The following is a 19,837-nucleotide window of genomic DNA, read 5'->3' as shown; positions in this document are numbered from 1 at the left end:
ACAGAGTCCAATAGGGTCGCCCCGCCCTCAAAGAGGTCCACTCTCTGGATCCCCACTTCCACCCCACCCCGGTTCCTCCCTGCGGCCCCGAGCTGCGTGGGGTGAGGGGGGTCGGGGGTCGGGGTCGGGGGTCAGGGGTCAGGTAGGCGACTCCTCGGCTCGAGGCCCAAACCGGCCCCGTGCCAAGCGCGGGAGGAGCCCTGGGCGAGCGGGGGTGACCGGCCGGCCCCCTGGGGGTCCCCCCGGGCTCGTCCGTCCGTCCGTCCGTCCGCGGTCGGGGGTCCTACCGGGCTCCGGCTGTCGTCGGAGATGACGCTGGCCAGGAGCTGGGACTGAGGCCCGGCCGACTTCACCTCCTGCCGGTTCTGCTCCCGGATCTGCGTGGGAGAGAGGGGCGGCGTGAGCGGGGCTGGGGGCACCGCCGCAGCCCCCGCAGCCCCACAGCCGGGCGGCCCCACGTCCCTTTGAGCCCCCCCCACCCCCGCCCCGAGCTCGTCTCTAGCCTGTCAGCTCGCCGCAGGCAGGGAACGTAGTCGGTTTCGCCGTCCTCTCCCAAGGGCTCGGTAAATACGATCGAATGAAACCGGACCCAGCGCACCGGAATGGGATGAGCCCCGCAGCCCGACCTCCGGCGAGCCCCACATCCGGCGAACCTCTCAGCCAGTGAACCCCACTATCCGCTGAGCCCCATCCATTCGTTCCATCTTATTTACTGAGCGCTTCCTTTGTGCAGAGCACCCTACCAAGCGCTTGGAAAGCCCAACGCAGCAATGAAGGGAGACAATCCCTGCCCGCGACGGGCTCAGGGTCTAGATTCCGCCGAGCCCCACATCCATCGAGCTCCGCATCCGGGGAGCCCACCGGAAGCTCGCCGTTTCTAGACCGTCAGCTCGTCGGGGACGGGGACTGTGCCTTTTTACTGTCCTACTGTCCTCCCCCGAGCGCTCAGTCCAGTGCTCTGCACACAGTAAGCGTTCAATAAATACAACTGATTTGACTGACTGACTCTAGACTGCAAGGTCGTTATGGGCAGGGAATGTTCTTATAGTGGTGCGCTGTCCCCTCTCGAGTGCTTACTACAGCGCTCCGCACACAGTAAGCGCTCAATAAATACAATTGACTGACTGACTCTAGACTGTCAGATCACCGCGGGCAGGAAATGCGTCCGTTTACCGTTCTCCCAGGTGCTTAGTACAGTGCTCCGCACGCAGTAAGCGCACCATAAATACGACTGACTGACTGACCCTAGGCCGCGAGCTCGTTACGGGAAGGGAACGTGCCTGTTTGCTGTCCTACTGTCCTCTCCCAAGCGCTCGCTACAGTGCTCTGCACACAGTAAGCACTCAATAAACGCGTCTGAATGACCCCGCCCGGGATGAGCCCCACAGCCCCGCGGCCAGTGAAACCCGCCGACCCGGCTCCAGTGAAACCCCCGGCCGCGTCCGCCCCCGGCCCTTGGCCGGCCCCGGTCCGCGCTACCTTGTTCCGCATTTCGAGGACTTCCTGCGGGTCCGTGTAAAGAGGCACAAATTGGTTGGGGTTTTCGATGCGGATGGGCGTCCCGCTGCCGGCTCGGTCCGCCTCCTCGGCTTCAACCACTGGCCGACGCGTCCGGGGGCCGGGTCCACGGCCGGTGAGAGAGCGGGGCGGGGGGACGGGGGAGAGCCGGGTAAACGGCCGCACTCTGGAGGCTCCGCTCCTCCGGCCTCGCCTGCCCCTTGACCTCATCGCCCGAAACCTCCGCTCCTCCGCCCTGTCTGCCCATCGGCTTCCCCAAAGGTCTCCGCTCCCCCTGACCTTGCCACCTGAAATCTCCATGTTTTTAAATGTATTTCTTAAGCCTTACTATGTGCCACACACTGTACTGAGTGCTGGGCTAGATACAAAGCCAGTCGGGTTAGGATACAGTCCCGTCCACATAATAATAACAATAACGGCATTTGTTAGCGCTTACTATGTGCTGGGTGGTACAAGGTAATTAGGGGTCCCACACAGGGCTCGCAGACTTCATCCCCATTTTACAGATGAGGGAACTGAGATCCAGAGAATTAAGTGACCTGCCCAAAGTCAGACAGCTGACAAGTGGCAGGATCAGGATTAGAAGCATGACGTCTGACTCCCACCCGGGCTCTTGCCACTAAACCACGCTGCTCTATTAACGGGGACGCACGTCTTAATCCCCACCTTCCAGATGAGGAACTGAGGTCCAGAGAAGGGAAGCGACTTGCCTAAGGTACACAGCAGACGAGCGGCAGAGCCGGGGTGCGAATCTAGGTCCTTCTGACTCCGGGCCTGGGCTCTACCCATAGGCCACTTGCTTCTCGTGTCTCCTCTCTGCCAGTCTTGCCTGCCACTTGAAGATCCCCCCACTTCGCTCCCAGCCATCTCTGCTCTAGGCTGCTTCATCACCTCCGTTACAAGGCAATCACTTCACAGCACATAATATTAATAACGACGGCACAGCTGTTAAGCCCTCACTCTAATAATGATAATGTTGGTATTTGTTTACGCGCTTACTATGTGCAGAGCACCGTCTAGCGCCGGGGGAATACAGGGTGATCGGGTTGTCCACGTGAGGCTCACGGTCTTCGTCCCCATTTTAGATGAGGGAATGAGGCCAGAGAAGGTAATGACTTGCCAGTCACAGCTGCGAGTGGCAAGCCGGGATTCGAACCCTTGACTCTGACTCCCAAGCCCGGGCTCCTTCACTGAGCACGCTGCTACAGCGGCACTGTACTAAGCGCCGGGGTAGACAGGAGCAAGTCGGGTTGACCCAGTCCCACGTGGGGCTCACGGTCTCGATCCCATTTCCAGACGAGGTCAGCGCAGAGAAGTGAGTGACTCGCCCAAAGTGACACAGCCGAACGAGCGGAAAGAGCCAGGATATATAATGAATAATACGACGTATTTGTTGAGCGCTACTGTGTGCGAGCACTGTTCTAAGCACTGGGGAGAGACAAGGGGATCAGGTTGTCCCACGTGGGGCTCAGGCCTTAATCCCCATTTGACAGAGAGATCAGAGGCACAGAGAAGTGGAGGGGACTCGCCCAAGGTCAGGGAGCGACAGGGCGGAGGCGGGATTAACCCGTGACTTTGACTCCCAGGCCCGGCTCTACCACTAGGCCGCGCTGCTTCTTTTGTTCTCTGGTCTTCCGAAAGGAGTAGCCGAGAAGAAGACGAAGCGACCCCTTCGATCGAAGCAGGACCGCTGACGAAATCCGGCGGGATTGAATCACCTTGAAAGGCGGAGACCGGATGGAGAACGCCATCCCAAGGAGTTACTTATTGGTACTTGTTAGGCGCTTACTAGGTGCAGAGCACCGTTCTTAAGCGCTGGGGGAGATACAGGTCATCAGGTGTCCCCGTGAGGCTCACGGCTTCGTCCCCATTTGACAGATGGGTACTGAGGCCCAGAGAAGTGAAGTGATTGCCCGTCACCAGCTGACAAGTGGCGGGCCGGGATGCTTCGTTCCGATGGATTTATCCCGCGTTATTCTCTCATTAAATTAGATGCCGTACTGAATATAAAGAAGCTCTGGATTGCTCAGAGTTGAGCGGGCTTGACCGACCGGGGAATCTCCGTCCGTCCCGCCACCGCGGCCTATCCGGGCCAGAAGAGGCGCTCGTAGTAACGGATTCGTCTCTAAGTACCCGCTCAAACAAAACGCGCGGCTCGGTGGAAAGAGCCCGGGCCTGGGAGTCAGAGGACGTGGGTTCAAATCCCGGTTCCGCCCCCCCGTCCGCTGTGTGACCTCGGGCAGGCCACTTCCCTTCTCTGGGCCTCAGTCATCTCATCTGTCAAATGGGGATGAAGACAGGAGCCCACGGGGTGGGCAACTGATCACTTTCATTCATTCATTCATTCAATAGTATTTATTGAGCGCTACTATGTGCAGAGCACTGTACTAAGCGCTTGGATGAACAAGTCGGCAACAGATAGAGACGGTCCCTGCCGTTTGACGGGCTTACAGTCTATCGGGGGATTATCCCCGATTATCTCCCTTGTATCTCCCCCAGCGCTCAGAACAGTGCTTGGCACACGGTAAGCGCTTAACAAATATCAACATCGTTATTATAATCCTGCTCTGCTCTGGTCTGCTGTGAGACCTTGGGCAAGCCATTTCACTTCTCTGGGCCTCAGTGACCTCATCTGTCAAAAGGGGATGAAGACCGGGAGCCCACGCGGGACAATCTGATCACTTGTATCTCCCCCGGCGCTTAGAACGTGCTCGGCACATAGTAATGCTTATTATAACGTGGAGCCTGTGAAATTTCCAAAGGTTTCACGCGGATGCACAGGTCACGTCTGGCCTGTCTCCCCTGGGAGAGTCTAAGTTTCTCAAAGGCTGCTATTGCTTCTTTCACTTTTATTGTTAGAGAAGCAGCGTGCTTCACTGGAAAGAGCACGGGCTGTGGAGTCAGAGGTCATGGGTTCGAACCCCGGCTCTACCACTTGGCACTGTGTGACTTTGGCAAGTCACTTCACTGTCTCGGTGCCTCAGTTACCTCCTCTGTAAATGGGGATTAAAGACTGTGAAGCCCCCAACGTGGACGACCTGATTCCCTGTGTCTACCCCAGCGCTTAGAACAGTGCTCGGCACATAGTAAGCGCTTCACAAATACCAAACATTATTATTATCATTACCAAGCAATGACGATTACGTATTTAAGCGCCTACTATGTGCCAAGCACCGTTCTAAGCAACCTAGTGCTCCCCACTCGGTAGGCGGCTAGTCCGCCTCGGCCTCTGCGGGAAGGAGGAGCCCAAAACAGTGTCTGTACTCAGAAAGAGTCCAGTGCATCACCCAGCAACACGACAGGTTCCTAAAATAATATCCTGCCCCACAGGAGGGTACCCAGTAGGTGCTGGGGGTAAATAGAGAAGCAGCGTGGCTCAGTGGAAAGAGCGAGGGCTTTGGAGTCAGAGGTCATGGGTTCGAATCCCAGCTCTGCCACTCGTCAGCTGGGTGACTGTGGGCGAGTCGCTTCACTTCTCTGTGCCTCAGTTGCTCATCTGTAAAATGGGGGATTAAAGACCGCGAGCCCCACGTGGGACACCTGATTCCCCTGTGTCTACCCAGCCTTAGAACAGTGCTCGGCACATAGTAAGCGCTTAACAAATACCAACATTATTATTATTAGGTGTCCAGCAGAGTGCTCTCAGGCCGTAGGTGCTCAATAATACTGAGGAGATGAATAAGCAGCGAGCAGCGTGGCCTAAGTGGATACAGCCCGGGCCTGGGAGTCGGAAGATCTGGGCTCTCGTGCCGCTCCGCCATTTTTCTGCCGTGTGACCTCGGGCGAGTCGCTTCACTTCTCCGGGCCTCGGTCTCCTCATCCGTAAACGGGGGTGAAGACCGGGAGCCCCTCGTGGGACAGGGACTGTGGCCGGCGCAATTTGCTTTGATCCACCCCCACTCTCCCCGCCGCCTGCCTCCCCTCCTCGCCCCCAGATGCCAACCTCTCACCAACCGGACTCTCCCACCCCGAGCTCAGACAAGAGCTGGGGGGGGGGCAGGGACGGGGGGGTGGTCTCGGCTGGGTGGGTGAGTGGGTGACTGCTGCCTGTGCGGGGTGTGTATAATAATCGTCATTACGGTACTTGTTAAGCGCTTACAATGTGGCCAAGCACTGTTAAAAGCGCTAGGGTAGATACAAGTCACTCTTTATTTCTGGATTGTACTTTCCTGAGTGCTTAGTACAGTGCTCTGCACACAGTAAGTCCTTATGACACGACTGAACGTATGAATGAAAGTCAGGTTGGAATACAGTCTTGTCCCACAGGGGCTCACAGTATTCATTAAGAGAAGCAGCGTGGCTCACCGGAAAGAGCCTGGGCTGGAGAGTCGGGGGTCATGGGTTCAAATCCCGGCTCCGCCGCCTCGTCTGCTGTGAGACCTGGGCAGTCACTTCACTTCTCTGTGCCTCAGTTACCCCATCTGTAAAATGGGGACTAAGACTGTGAGCCCCCACGTGGGGCAACCCGATGGCCTCGTATCCTCCCCAGCGCTCAGAACAGTGCATTGCACGTAGTAAGCGTTAGCAAACGCCATCGATATTTAGTCATTCATTCAACTAGCATTCAACCCCATTTGACAGATGAGGGAACTGAGGCGCCAGAGAAACGAAGTGACTTGCCCAAGGTCACACAGCAGACATGGGGTAGAGACAGGATTAGAAACCTATAGACCTTCTGACTCCCAGGCCGGTGCCCTATCCACTGAGCCATGCTGTATATTGGGCGGGGTGGGCAGGTGGTCCCACGTGTGCACACGTGTGTGCGTGTGTGTGTTTGTTGTTGTGAGGGGGAGGGTGTGTGATCTTTGCTGTGTCTGTGTGTGGGGCGTGGGTGGGGTCCCGTCTGTATGTGTGTTTGTGGGAGGGATGGGTTCATTCATTCCTTCATTCATTCGATCGTATTTATTGAGCGTTTACTGTGTGCAGAGCACTGGACTAAGCGCTTGGGGAGGCAATACGACAATAAACGGTGACATCTCCGCCCGCAGTTGCTCGCAGACTAGAGGGGGAGAGACGGACATCACATACAGATAAAAGACACCAACACCGGTAAATAAAATGACAGGTATGTACATAAGTGGTGTGGGGCGGGGAGAGCTGGGGAAGCAAAGGGAGGGGGTCGGGGTGATGCAAAGGGAGCGGGAGATGAGGAAAAGCGGGGCTTAGTCTGGGAAGGCGTCTGGGAGGAGGTGGGCATTCAGTAAGGCCTCGAAGGCGGGGAGAGTGGTCGTCCTGCGGATTTGGGGAGGGGAGGGCCTTCCGGGCCAGAGGCAGGACGTGAGCCGGGGGTCGGCGGCGGGGCGGGCGTTGGTTCATTCGTTCATTCATTCTGTCATTCATGTTCAATCGTATTACTGAGGCTTACCGTGGGCAGAGCCCTGGACTAAGGCTCGGGGGAGGTCAATCCAACAATAAACAGACACTTCCCTGCCCACGACGAGCTGACAGTCTAGAGGCGGGGAGACGGACGTGAATGGAAATATAAAGGACAGATCTGGGACATAAGTGCTGGGGGCTGCGACGTTCCGCTGGTGTCTGGATGTGTCCGTAGGGAAGCAGCGTGGCCTGGCGGCAAGAATGCCCGGGCTTGGGAGTCAGCGGCCGGTGGGTTCTAATCCGGCTCCGCACTTGTCGCTGCGTGACTTCGGGCAAGTCGCTTCACTTCTCTGGGCCTCGGTTCCCTCATCCGTAAATGGGGATGAAGACTGTGAGCCCCATGAGGGACAACTGATCACCTTGTATCCCCCAGCGCTTAGAACAGTGCCGTGCACACAGTAAGCGCTTAACAAATACCAACATTATTAAAGATTATTAAATGGCTTTAAGACGTGAGCCCACGTGGGACGATCTGATGACCTCGTATCTACCCAGTGTTTAGAACAGCGCTTGGCACATAGAGAAGCAGCGTGGCTCAGTGGAAAGGCACGGGCTTTGGAGTCAGGGCTCATGAGTTCGAATCCCAGCTCTGCCACTTGTCGGCTGTGTGACTGTGGGCGAGTCACTTAACTCCACGGTTCCCTCATCTGTAAAATGGGATTAAGACTGTGAGCCCATGTGGGACAACCTGATTCCCTTATGTCTACCCCAGCGCTTAGAACAGTGCTCGGCACACGGTAAGCGCTTAACAAATACCAACATTATTAACATTATTATTAAGCGCTTAACAAATGCCACGATAATTATTATTATAGTATTTTGATGTGTGTTGGGGTTGAGGAGGGGAGGGGTCCCGGCTGTGTGTGGTGGGGGGGGCCCAGTTCCCACGCCTGTCCCCTCCCCAACCTTCCCCCCACCCAGCCCGGGCGGCGGACTCACGGCGGTTTTGGGCCCGGGGGCTGCCCGTGCCGCGCTGGGCCTCGGCCTGGCGGTTCGACCCTCAGGTAGGTGTTGGGGGTGTTGAGCCAGCGGGTCTTCTCCTTCTGCTGGCTTGTGGGCGTGGGGCGGCAGCAGCGGGCCGCCCCGGCCCCGGACGCCCCCTCCTCCTCCTCCTCGAACAGGAAGGCCGTGACGGCCGCCGGGGATCTCCACGTCGGCCCCGGGCCGGGCCTGTCCCTGCACGAACGGGTACCGGTACGAGTAGCCCGTCCGGAAGCCCTGGACGAAGATGCGGGTCGGGGCCGGGGCTCAGGCCGGGTCGGGACCATCTCCCTCGGCTCGGCCGGCCCGACGGGCCCGGGGCCCCTCCGCCTCCAACCCGGGGGCCGTGGCTTTACCCGCGTCACGCGGGGCCCCTCGTCTTCCCGCCCAACCCCGTCCCCCCAGGCCGACTGTAGAGAGCACCGCCATCTTCCCTTCCCGCCTCGCCGGACCATCGCCTTGGCATCTTCCTCAGCTCGTCTCTCTCTCGCCGTCGGTTTCAAAGCCGTCCGTCCCCGGCCCCTGCTACCTCACCTCGCTGCTCTGCTCCTCTAATGCCACCGTTCCTCCATTTCATCTTCCCCACTTCTCGCCCACATCCTCCCTCCTGTCTGGATCTCCCTCCCCTTTCGTAGCTGACAGACCACTCCTCTCCCCCATCTTCGGAGCCCTTCTAAAAAACTCACACCTCCTCCAGGAAGCCTTCCCTGACTAACCTCTCACCTCACACTCCTATTCTCCCTTCCTTCTCTATCGCCTAAGGACAAGCACCTGTCCCCCTTAAGCACTTAGGACTCCCCTTCCCCCCATCTCCGTCATCCCCACGGGGCTTACGTCCATATCCTTATGCCCTGCCACCGACTCGATCTCCTCTATCTCACCGCCGACCCCTCGCCCCCGTCCCGCCTCTGGCCCGGGAGGCCCTCCCTCCTCAAACCCCACAGACGATGACTCTCCCCTGCCTCTTCAAAGCCTTACTGAAGGCCACCTCCTCCCAGAGGCCTTCCCAGACTGAGCCCCACTTTTCTTCTTCTCCCACTCCCTTCTGCGTCGCCCTGACTGGCTCCCTTCATTCATTCCCCCCTTCCAGCCCCACACCACTTATGTCCCAAACTGTCATTTATTTATTTCTATTCACGTCTATCTCCCCCTCTAGACTGTCAGCTTGTTGCGGGCAGGGAATGTGTCCAGTTTATCATTCTATTGTACTCTCCTAAGCGTTCAGTACAGGCTCTGCACACGGTAAGCGCTCGATGAATACCACTGAATGAATAATAGTTTATTTGATTGCCTATCTCCCTCACTAGATTATAAGCTCCTTTTGGGCCGGATCACGTCTACCAACTCGGTTGCCTTGTACTTTCCCGAACACTTCGTTCGGTGCTCTGCACGCGGTAGACCGTCGGCTCCTCGAGGGCAGGGACTGTCGGTGATCAACAGACGCTATCGATGACGCCGCCGACGCCGCCGTAGCCAGAGGCCTCCCTCCCTCCGACCCGCTTATTCTCCCGGTGCCGCCTGCTGGTTTCCGGCTTGTTTCACCGAGGTCCGTCATTCCTCTTCACTGAGCGCTCACTCTGCGCTAAGCGCGGGAGCTGAGGGGCTCCCGGGCCGAGAGGTGGGGAGAGTTTCTGATCTCCCCCGATGAGACCGTGAGCCCGTCGAAGGCAGGGACGGTCTCCATCTGTTACCGATTTGTACATCCCAAGCTCTTAGTACGGTGCTCTGCACATAGTAAGCGCTCACTAAATACTATTATTGAACGAATGAATGAGAGTGCCTGTCGTCTCCCCATTTTACACATGAGGAGACCGAGGCCCAGAGAAGCCAGGTAACTTGTCCAAGGTCACGGGGCGGAGGGCGGAGGGGGAACCTGGTCTCCTGACTCCGAGGGCCGAGCTCTTTCCCCTAGGCTGCGCTGCCTGGGTCTGCCGAGTTAGTAGACACGACCCCTGTCCTCGAGGAGTTTACACTCTACCGTGTGCAGAGCACTGGACTGAGCGCTTGGGAGAGTCCAGCAGACTTGGTAGACACGATTCCTGCCCTCAAAGAATTCATTATCTACTCTCCCCCTCCAGACTGAAAGCTCCTTGCGGGCAGGGATTGCGTCGGTCGTATTAGCCTCTCCCGGATGCTTAGTGCGGTGCTCCGCACACAGTAAGAAGCACAGAGAAGCACACACAGAGAAGCAGCGTGGCTCAGTGGAGAGAGCCCGGGCTTGGGAGCCAGAGGTCATGGGTTCGAATCCCCGGCTCTGCCGCCTGTCGGCCGTGTGACCGTGGGCAAGTCACTTCGCTTCTCTGGGCCTCAGTGACCTCGTCGGTAAAATGGGGATGAAGACTGTGAGCCTCACGAGGGACGACCCGATGACCCTGTATCTACCCCAGCGCTTAGAACGGTGCTATGCGCATAGTAAGCGCTTAACAAATACCAACATTATTAGTAGCAGTAGTAAGCATTCAATAAATATGACCGAATGAATAAATGCACGAATCCCGCGTGCAGAGCACTGTCCTGAGCACTTGGGAGAGTACAGTAGACTCGGTAGAACACGATCCCTGCCTTGAAGGAGCTGTCTACTGTGTGCAGAGCGCTGTAGTGAGCACTTGGGAGAGGACAACAGAGTAGACACAATCCCTGTCCTCGAGGAGCTGACAGTGTACTGTGTGCAGAGCACTGCACTGAACGCTTGGGAGAGTCCAATAGAGATGGTAGACACCATCCCCGCCTCAAAGTGCTGGTAGTCTACAGTGGGCAGCGCAGTGTACTGAGCGCTTGGGAGAGTCCAACCGAGTTGGTAGCTACCATCCCTGCCCTCAAAACGTTTCCAGTCTACTGCGTGCAGAGCACCGGACTAGTGCTCGGGAGCGTCCGATAGAGCTGGTGGACACGATCCCTGCCCTCCCAAGGAGCTTCCGGTCTCCAACGTGCGGCGCACTGTACTGAGCGCTTGGGGGAGTCCAACAGAGTCGGCAGGGACGGTCCCCGCTCCGAAGGGGCTTCCCGTCTACCGTGCGGCCGGGCCCGCCGGGTGCCCGTCTCGAGGCCCGCGCCCGGCCGGCGACCCCGGTCCGCCCTCACCAGGTTGTCGAGCATCCTCATGAGGGCCTCGAACTCGTGCTCCCCGAGCCGGCTCTTCTGCATGGGGCGAAGGTGGTCCCGGCCCAGCGCCCGGCCCCCGCCTGCTGGGGCCGGAACCGCTCCCGCTCCAGCACGATCAGGTTGTCCGCACCCCCCGCGCTGGGCAGCGCTGCGACCTGCGGGCGCCGAAACACCGGGGAGGCACGGGTCGGGGGGCGGGCCGGGGCCGGGGGTCCGCGGCACTAACCGGCCCCCGCCCCCGCTCCCGGTGGAGAGAGCCCGGGCCTGGAAGAGCTCGGAGGAGGTGGGCTCTCACCTCGGCTCCGTCGCGTCCGCCGTGTGACCTTGAGCGAGTCACTTCCCTTCTCTGGGCCTCGTTCACCTCATCCGTAAAGTGGGGATGAAGACCGTGAGCCCCACGTGGGACGGGGACTGGGTCCGACTTGAATCCAACCCAGTGCTTAGAATAGTGCTTGGCACATAGAGGGCACTTAAATACCACAATTATTATCGTCGTTATTATTATTATTATTATCATTATTACTCCTGCCTCGTCACTAACGGGGCTTCCACCTAACAGGAGGGAATCGTTGCGCTAGTTGGCGATCAATCCCCAACAGGCAGATTTTTTGAGCGCTTTCTTCCTAGGTGCAGAGCACCGAACAGAGCGCACGGGAGAGGACAACACATCAGAACTAAGTGCTTACTATGTGCCAAGCGCTGTCCTAAATGCTGGGGAAAATACAGTTATAATAATTGTGGTATTTGTTAAGCGCTTACTATGGGCCAGGCGCTATACTAAGCGCTGGGGTAGATACAAGGTCATCAGATCGGACACAGTCCCTGGCCCACGAGGGGCTCACGGTCTTCATCCCCATTTTACAGATGAGGGAACTGAGGCCCAAAGAAGTCATCGCACATAATAACAACAATAATAACAGTAGTGCTATTTCTTAAGCGCTTACTTTGTGCCAGACGCTGTACTGAACACTGGGATAGAGACGAGTAAACCGGGTTGGACACGGTCCCCGTCCCACGCGGGGCTCACGGTTTTAATCTCCATTTTCCAGATGAGGTAGCCGAGGCCCAGAGAAGTGAAATCATTATTAATATCATTATGGTATTTGTTAAGCGCTTACTATGTGCCAAGCCCTGTTCTAAGCACTGGGGTAATAATAATAATAATGATGATGGCATTTGTTAAGCGCTTACTATGTGCCAAGCACTGTTCTAAGCGCTGGGGTTGATACAAGGTAATCGGGTCGTCCCACGTGGGGCTCACAGTCTTAATCCCCATTTTACAGATGAGGGAACTGAGATCCAGAGAAGTGAAGTGACTTGCTCAATATCCCACAGCAGACAAGGGGTGGGGCCGGGATTAGAACCCAGCTCCGTCTGACTCCCAGGCCCATGCTCCATTCACTAGACCACGCCGCTTCCCACACCAGGCACTGCGCTAAGCGCTGGGGTGGATACATTGAGGCGGAGCTCCCCATCTAAAGGGGAAGGAGGACAGGGATTTCATCCCTGTTCTTCAGGTGAGGAAACCGAGGGCCAGACGAGTGAAGTCACTTGCTCAAGGTTACGCAGCAAGCAAGGGGTAGAGCTGGGATTTAGAACCCAGGTCCTTCCGACCCCTCCATCAGGCCCGGGCTCTTAGGCCATCCTTCCCGGGACGGTGCCAGGGAGAACCAGGGCCGGCTGGGACCCCGGGAAACCCGCCAGCCTCCAGGAAGAGCCCGATATTCGTCTCGGGGCTGGGGGCCGCTCTAGCTTCTCGAGAAGCAGCGTGGCTCAGTGGCGAGAGCCCGGGCTTGGGAGTCAGAGGTCGTGGGTTCTAATCCCGGCTCCGCCGCTTGTCTGCTGGGTGACCTTGGGCGAGCCGCTTCACTCCTCTGGGCCTCAGTGACCTCATCTGGAAAATGGGGATGAAGACCGGGAGCCCCACGTGGGACAACCCAGAAGACCTTGCATCTACCTCAGCGCTTAAAACAGGGCTCGGCGCATAGTAAGCGCTTAACAGATACCATCATTGTTATTATTTTGTTATTATCTAGGGGCAGGGGACGGGGGCCGCCCTAGTGGGGAAAGGGGGCGTCTATAAACCACAGATGTTCCGGCCTGAAATCGCGGCTCATCCCGCCACTCCCCACTGGAAACCTTTACGGCCCACCCGCTTTCCACCCCTCCCGGGCCCTTCCTCCAGCCCCGGGTTGGGGGGCTTGGGTCACTTCCCCCAGTCCCGTGCCGGGGTCTGGGGGTCTCCAGGCCCGGGGCTGGGGTGGGGGTGAAGGCCCAGCTGTTCAGCCCCAACCAGCTGGAATCCGGGGGGCTCCTGCTCCCTCCGGTCAGCGCTGGAGGGTGGCCGGGGGGCGTGGGGTGGACGGGGTCACAGGCAAGGGGCACCCACACGTCTCGAGGGGAGGTCGGGGGTGCTGTAATAATAATAATAACAATAATGGCATTTGTTCAGCGTTTACTACGTGCCGTGCACTGTTGTAAGCACTAGGGTAGATACAAGGTCATCAGGTTGTCCCGTGTGGGGCTCACGGTCGTCATCCTCCTTTTACAGATGAGGTCACCGAGGCCCAGAGAAGTGAAGTGGCTTGACCAAGGTCACACAGCAGACAATAATAATAATAATGTTGGTATTTGTTAAGTGCTTACTCTGTGCAGAGCACTGTTCTAAGCGCTGGGGGAGATACAGGGTCATCAGGTTGTCCCTCGTGGGGCTCACAGTTAATCCCCATTTGACAGATGAGAGAACTGAGGCACAGAGAAGTGAAGCGACTTGCCCCCAGTCACACAGCTGACAAGTAGCAGAGCCGGGATTAGAACCCACGTCCTCTGACTCCCCGGCCCGGGCTCTTGCCGCTAAGCCACGCTGCTTCTCTAGAGAGGGGTTTTGGGGGGTATGGGGGAGGAGGGTCATGGATAATCCAAATGCCAGGGGTGGTGAGGGTCAGGGCCGGGGGGCAGCAGCGGCCGACCGGGACCACGGTGCCCACCGATGCCCCCCCCCCCCCCCGGGTGCCCGCGTCCCCTCCACAACCAGCGGTCTGTCCGAGCTTCCCGGATCAGCCGGGTCGGCGGCCGGGCCAAGTGCCCCCGGCAGCCCACCTGGCAGAGGGCAGGACCGGGTCCGGGGGCACAAGGCCCAGGCCCAAGGGTCGGGGCAAGGAAGGGGCGAGGCAGGCAGGTGGGAAAGGGGCAGTGAGGGGTGGGCAACAGCAGGGCGAGGAAGGGGCGAGGAAGCGGCAGGGCAGGAAAGGTGAGAAAGGGGCACGGCGGGACGGGAAAGAGCAGAGCAAGGAGGCAGGAGTGGAGTAAAAAAGGGGCAGGGCCGGGGACAGGAAGGGGCAGGGCAGACAGGGTGGAAAAGGGGCAGGATAGGGTGGGGTGGGAAAGAGCAGAGCAAGGAGGAAGAGGTGGAACAAAAGAAGGGCAAGGCCGGGGGCAGGAAGGGGCAGGGCAGACAGGGTGGGGAGGGGCAGGATGGGGTGGGAAAAGGCAGGGTGGGATGGGCAACAGCAAGGCAAGAGAGGGGCAGGGGAAAGGGCGGGGGGGGCAAGAAAAGGGCAGAAGCAGGGCAGGAAGGGGCAAGGCGGAAAGAGGCAGGGTGCGATGGGCAAGGGCCGAACAGGGAAGGGCAGGGCCGGAGTAGTGGGAGGGCAGGGGCGGGGTGGGCGTCCAGCGGGAGGGGGGCCGGGGGAGGCGGGCCGACCTGGATCTCGCAGGCGGCCTGCGCGTGGAAGATGTTGTAGAAGGCTTCCTCCACCGTGGCCCCCAGCGCCAGTATCCCGTGGTTCCGCAGCACCACCATCTGCCACACAGCACGCGCGGACACGGACGTGGACACGGATGTGGACACGGAAGGCGCCCGCCTGGCGCCCCTTCCACCCGACCCCGCCCCAGCCCGACTCCGGCCCACCCAGACTCACCCCCGACCACCTCTAGCCCACCCAAGCCCGCCCCCTCCCACCTCACTGAAGGCCTCATCGAAGGCCCACCTCCTCCAAGAGGCCTTCCCAGACCAAGCCCCACTTTTCCTCCTCTCCCGCCTCGTTCTGCGTCGCCCCGACTTGCTCAAGAAAGACCCCTGATTGATTCATTCGTTCATTTTTGCTCACTATTGGCACTTACTATGTGCCAGGCACTGTTCTAAGCGCTGGGTTGGATACAAGCAGATCAGGTTGGACACGGTCCCTGTCCCACGTGGGGCTCACGGTGTCCATCATTCATTCGTTCATCCATACTAATTGAGCGCTTACTGGGTGCAGAGCACTGAACTAAGCGCTTGGGAGAGGATGCCATAACAGTAACCAGACGCATTCCCTGCCCACAGCGAGCTGACGGTCTAGAGGGGGAGACCGACAAGAACGGAAAGAAATAAATGAGAGATGCTACGGACACTTCTAGACTGTGAGCCCGTTGTCAGGTAGGGATTGTCTCTTACCTGTTGCCAAACTGTACTTTCCAATCGCTTAGTGCAGTGCTCTGCACACAGTAAGCGCTCAATAAATACGATCGAATGAATGAATAAGCGACGTGGGGCTGGGAAAGGGGGATGAATAATGGTAGTAAGTCAGGGCGACGCAGAAGGGAGCGGGAGATGAGGAAACCATTTTCCAGGTGAGGTAACTGAGCCCCAGAGAAGTGAAGTGACTTGCCCAGGTCACACAGCAGACAAGTCTCAGAGCTGGGATTAAAACCCATGACCCTCTGACTCTCAGGCCCGGGATCTAGCCACTACACCATGCTGCTTCTCTACTGTCCTGTCACTGTGTGCAGAGCACTGGGCTAAGCGCTTGGGAGAGTACAGTATAACAATATAACAGACATATTCCCTGCCCACAGTGAGGTTACAGTCCAGAGGAGAGAGACATGAACAGAAATAAATCACTGACGGAGGTGGACAGAAGCGGTGCGGGGCTGGGCGGGGCGATGAATAAAGGGAGCCAGTCAGGGGGATGCAGAAGGGAGTGGGAGAAGAGGAAAGGAGGGCGCAGTCAGGGAAGGCCTCCTGGAGGAGATGTACCCAGATGACCGTGTCTTAGAGACCCAGACCCGAGAGGCTATGAGGGTGAAAAGTGCTTCATCAAATATCCCTGTATTCATTCATTCAATTCATTCAATCGTATTTACTGAGCGCTTACTGTGTGCACAGCACTGGACCAAGCGGTTGGAAAGTACAGTTGGGCAACAGAGAGAGACAATCCCCTGTAGACCGGAAGCTCGCTGTGGGTAGGGAAATGTGTCCGTTGTATTGTTTACCGGACTCTCCATTCATTCAATCATATTTATTGAGCGCTTACTGTGTGCAGAGCACCGGACTAAGCGTTTGGAATGTACAATTCGGCAACAGAGAGAGACGATCCCTGCCCAACGACGGGCTCACAGCGCTTAGTGCAGTGCTCCGCACACAGTAAGCTCTCGATAGTTACGATCGATTGATTGCTGGATCGATCGGCGGGCGCTAGCGATAAGTTTAAAAGAAAACCGAGACGATGCAGCAGCCTGCACGGGGGAGCCGGACCCGCAGCCGGAAATTCATAAAGGCAACCCAGACCTAAAAGCCGGGACAGAATTCTGCTACCAAGGCAGCATCCGGATAAATGGGGTGCTTAGACCAGTGCCTGGTTCGTAGTAAGCGCTTAAAAGATACCACAGATACATATATATGTACCACATGTATTTGGGGTGAATAGATACCCCCCTGTTCGCCCCCAAGGCAGTATGGGGTGTGCCAGCCCAGCCCCCGCCCCTCCGGGCCCCCCTCCCCGCCTCACCTTGCAGGTGGGGCCAAGGCACTTCTGCAGGTTGACGCGGTCGGCCCTCGTCTTCCATCTCGCCGTTGAAGTCGTAGTAGACGGCGTCTCCCACCAGCAGGGCATCATGGGAGGCGGCCAGCAACCCGCACTTCATGGCAGACACCTTGGACGGAGAGGGAAGGGGCGGTCAGCTTTGCGGCCTCTGTTCTTCGTTTCCATCTCCTGCCTCACAAGCCCGCAACCCTGGCGTTCTCCTTGACTCCCCTCTTTCAATCAACCCACATATTCAATCCATCACTAAATCCTGTCGGTCCCACCTTCACAACATTCCCCAAATCCACCCTTTCCTCTCCATCCAAAGGGCTACCAATCAATCAAGCATTTCTCCTCTCCCGCCTGGATGACTGCAACAGCCTCCTCGCGGACCTCCCCGCCTCCTGTCTCTCCCCACTCCAGTCCATCCTGATCCTGCACTCTGCTGCCCGCATCATTTCCCTGCTCTTCAAGAACCTCCAATGGCTGCCCATCCACCTCCGCATCAAAGAGAAACTCCTCACCGTCGGCTTTAAAGCCCTCGATCCCCTCGCCCCGTCCTACCTCACCTCGCCGCTCTCAGCCCGCGGACTTCGCTCCCTAACGCCAACCTTCTCCCCTCTCCTTCCATCTCATCTATCTCGCCGCCGACCTCCGGCCCACAACATTCCCCGCCTTCAAAGCCTTAGTGAAGGCCCACCTCCTCCAAGAAGCCTTCCCTAACCAAGCCCTCCTTTCCTCTTCTCCCACTCCCTTTCGTGTCGTCCTTGCATCTGCTCCCTTTTTTCACCCCTCCCTCAGCTCTACGGCACTTATGCCCATATTCCTGATTGATTTATTTCCACTGATGTCTGTCTCCCCCGCTAGACTGGAAACTCCACGTAGGCAGGGTTGGTGTCCAACACTGTTGGGGCGAACATGCTGACCCCTCGCCCACACTCTGGCCTGGCACGCCCTCCCTCTACATAAGCCGACAGACAATGACCGTCCCCACTTCAGAGCCTGATTGAAGGCCCATCTCCTCCAAGAGGCCTTCCCAGACTAAGCCCTTTTTCTTCTTCTCCCACTCCCTTCTGCATCATCCTCGCCTTTGGATTTGCTCCTTTATTGCCCCCACCCACAGCCCCACAGCCCTGATGTACGTATCTGTATCTGTGATTAAATTTAATGTCGGTCCTCCTCCTCTGGACTGTAAATTCGTTGTGGGCAGGGAACGTGTCAACCGTCTCTAACATACCGTACTCTCACGTGCTTAGTACAGTGCTCTGCACATAATAAGTGCTCAAGAAAGACCACTGATTGATCGATTCATTCATTTTTGCTCACTGTTGATGTTATAGTTCTATTAAGTGTTTCCCTTTTTTCCATTGTATACACTCCCTCTCCCCTTCCCTGACTATCCCCCACTTTCCTCTTCTCTCCCTCTCCTCCGCGTCGCCGTGACTTGCTCCTTTTGTTCGTTCCCCCCTCCCAACCCCACCCACTTATATCCATCTCTATCATTTATTTATTTATACTCACGTCCGTCTAGACTGTACACTCGTGAGAAATGTGTCTATTGATGTGCCGTACTTTCCCCAAGGGTTCAGTACAGTGCTCTGCACACAATAAGTGCTCAATAAATCCGACTGAAGGAATGAATGAATGAACAGTACAAAGCCCTTCACACAGTAGTTGCTCAGTATATAGTCAGCAACCGTGACAGTGCTCTGCACACAGCTGATGTCTAGTTCAGAGCCCTTCACACAGTAGATGCCCGGTTTATAGTAGGCATCCGGGAAGCATCCGGGACCATAGTTGACACCCGGCTGGTGCCTAGCACACAGTCCTTCACACAGTAGGTGACGAGTGGATAGTAGATACCCAGTAAGTGCTCTGCCTCACAGTAGATGCCTAGCACACAGCCCTTCCTACAGTAGGTGCCTAGTATATAGAAGGAACCCGATACTAGGCTCTGCCCCCTGAGAAGCAGAGCCCGGGCCTGAAGGTCAGTAGGACCTAGATTCTCATCCCGGCTCCGCCGCTTGTCAGATGTGAGAACCTTGGGCAAGTCGCTTCACTTCTCGGGCCTCAGTTCCCTCGTCTGGAAATGGGGATTAAGACTGTGAACCCCACGTGGGACAGGGACTGTGTCCAATCCAATTACCTTGTATCTACTTCAGCACTTAGTAAAGTGCCTGGCACATAGTAAGCGCTTAATGAATAGCACAGTTATTACTATTATTTTTAGGGGGCCAATATAGTCCCCCCACTCTACCACCAATCCCGCACCTAGGTGGGTGGGCTGGGATTCTGAAACCCGTCCCCGCAGACGATGTGGGTAGGAGGGAGATGTGTTTTGAAGAGGCTCTGCTCTCCTTATTAGTCCCGTCCTCATGGCGTGCAAATTTGCCAGATCAGTTTCAGGGCTGAGCTTCCAGTAAGTCTCCTTAAAGGACTTGCCTTCCCTGCCCCAAGATATCAATCAGAGTTATTTATTGAGCGCTTACTGTGTGCGGAGCACTGTATTAAGCGCTTGGGAGAGGGCACTGTAACTGAGAAGCTGCTTGGCCTAGTGGATAGAACCCATGTCTGGGAGTCGGGAGGACCCGGGATCTAATCCGGGCTCGGCCACTTGTCTGCCGGGTGACCCTGGATGCTTCTCGGTGCCTCTGTTTCCTCATCTGTACAATGGGGATTAAATCTGTGAGCTCCAAGTGGGACACGGACTGTGTCCGGCATGATTTAGCTTGTATCTGCCCCGCCGCTTAGTACAGTGCCTGGGCACCTAGTAAGAGCTTAAATACCATAAAAAAATCACTTCTCCGTGCCTCTGTTCCCTCAGCTGTAAAATGGGAATCAAGACTGTAAATCCCATGTGAGACACGGACTGCGTCCAATGTGATTAACTTCTATCTACCCCAGTGCTTAGAACAGTGTCTGGCACCTAGTGTTTCACAAAAACCATAGCAGCCCCCCTAAAAGAACCCCAGAGAGGTTAGACACAATTAGCAAGGCGCAGTGTCGTTCTGGACAGTGACTCCACCCCCTCCGGGCCCTAGGGTGGGATGATGTGGCCAGACTGAGGGGCTTCCAGG

The 19,837-nt window shown here is 57.2% G+C and overlaps 1 protein-coding gene across 1 annotated transcript in view; it reads right to left on the bottom strand.

Annotated features, from left to right (window-relative positions):
• ADD2 (adducin 2) overlaps positions 1-19,837 on the bottom strand; it is a 103,974-nt gene that overhangs the window by 14,664 nt on the left and 69,473 nt on the right. The window contains 10 exon segments of the mRNA XM_029066493.2: positions 288-377; positions 1,480-1,598; positions 7,834-7,888; positions 7,890-8,036; positions 8,038-8,112; positions 10,957-11,024; positions 11,027-11,132; positions 14,681-14,779; positions 16,746-16,790; positions 16,792-16,890. Coding sequence (XP_028922326.1) covers positions 288-377; positions 1,480-1,598; positions 7,834-7,888; positions 7,890-8,036; positions 8,038-8,112; positions 10,957-11,024; positions 11,027-11,132; positions 14,681-14,779; positions 16,746-16,790; positions 16,792-16,890 — 903 coding nt within the window.

The sequence above is a fragment of the Ornithorhynchus anatinus genome, chromosome 5 (genome assembly GCF_004115215.2).
Source record: "Ornithorhynchus anatinus isolate Pmale09 chromosome 5, mOrnAna1.pri.v4, whole genome shotgun sequence".
Classification (NCBI taxonomy): domain Eukaryota; kingdom Metazoa; phylum Chordata; class Mammalia; order Monotremata; family Ornithorhynchidae; genus Ornithorhynchus; species Ornithorhynchus anatinus.
Note: the sequence above shows the minus strand (reverse complement) of the source record. Positions and strands in the feature narration are given on the sequence as shown.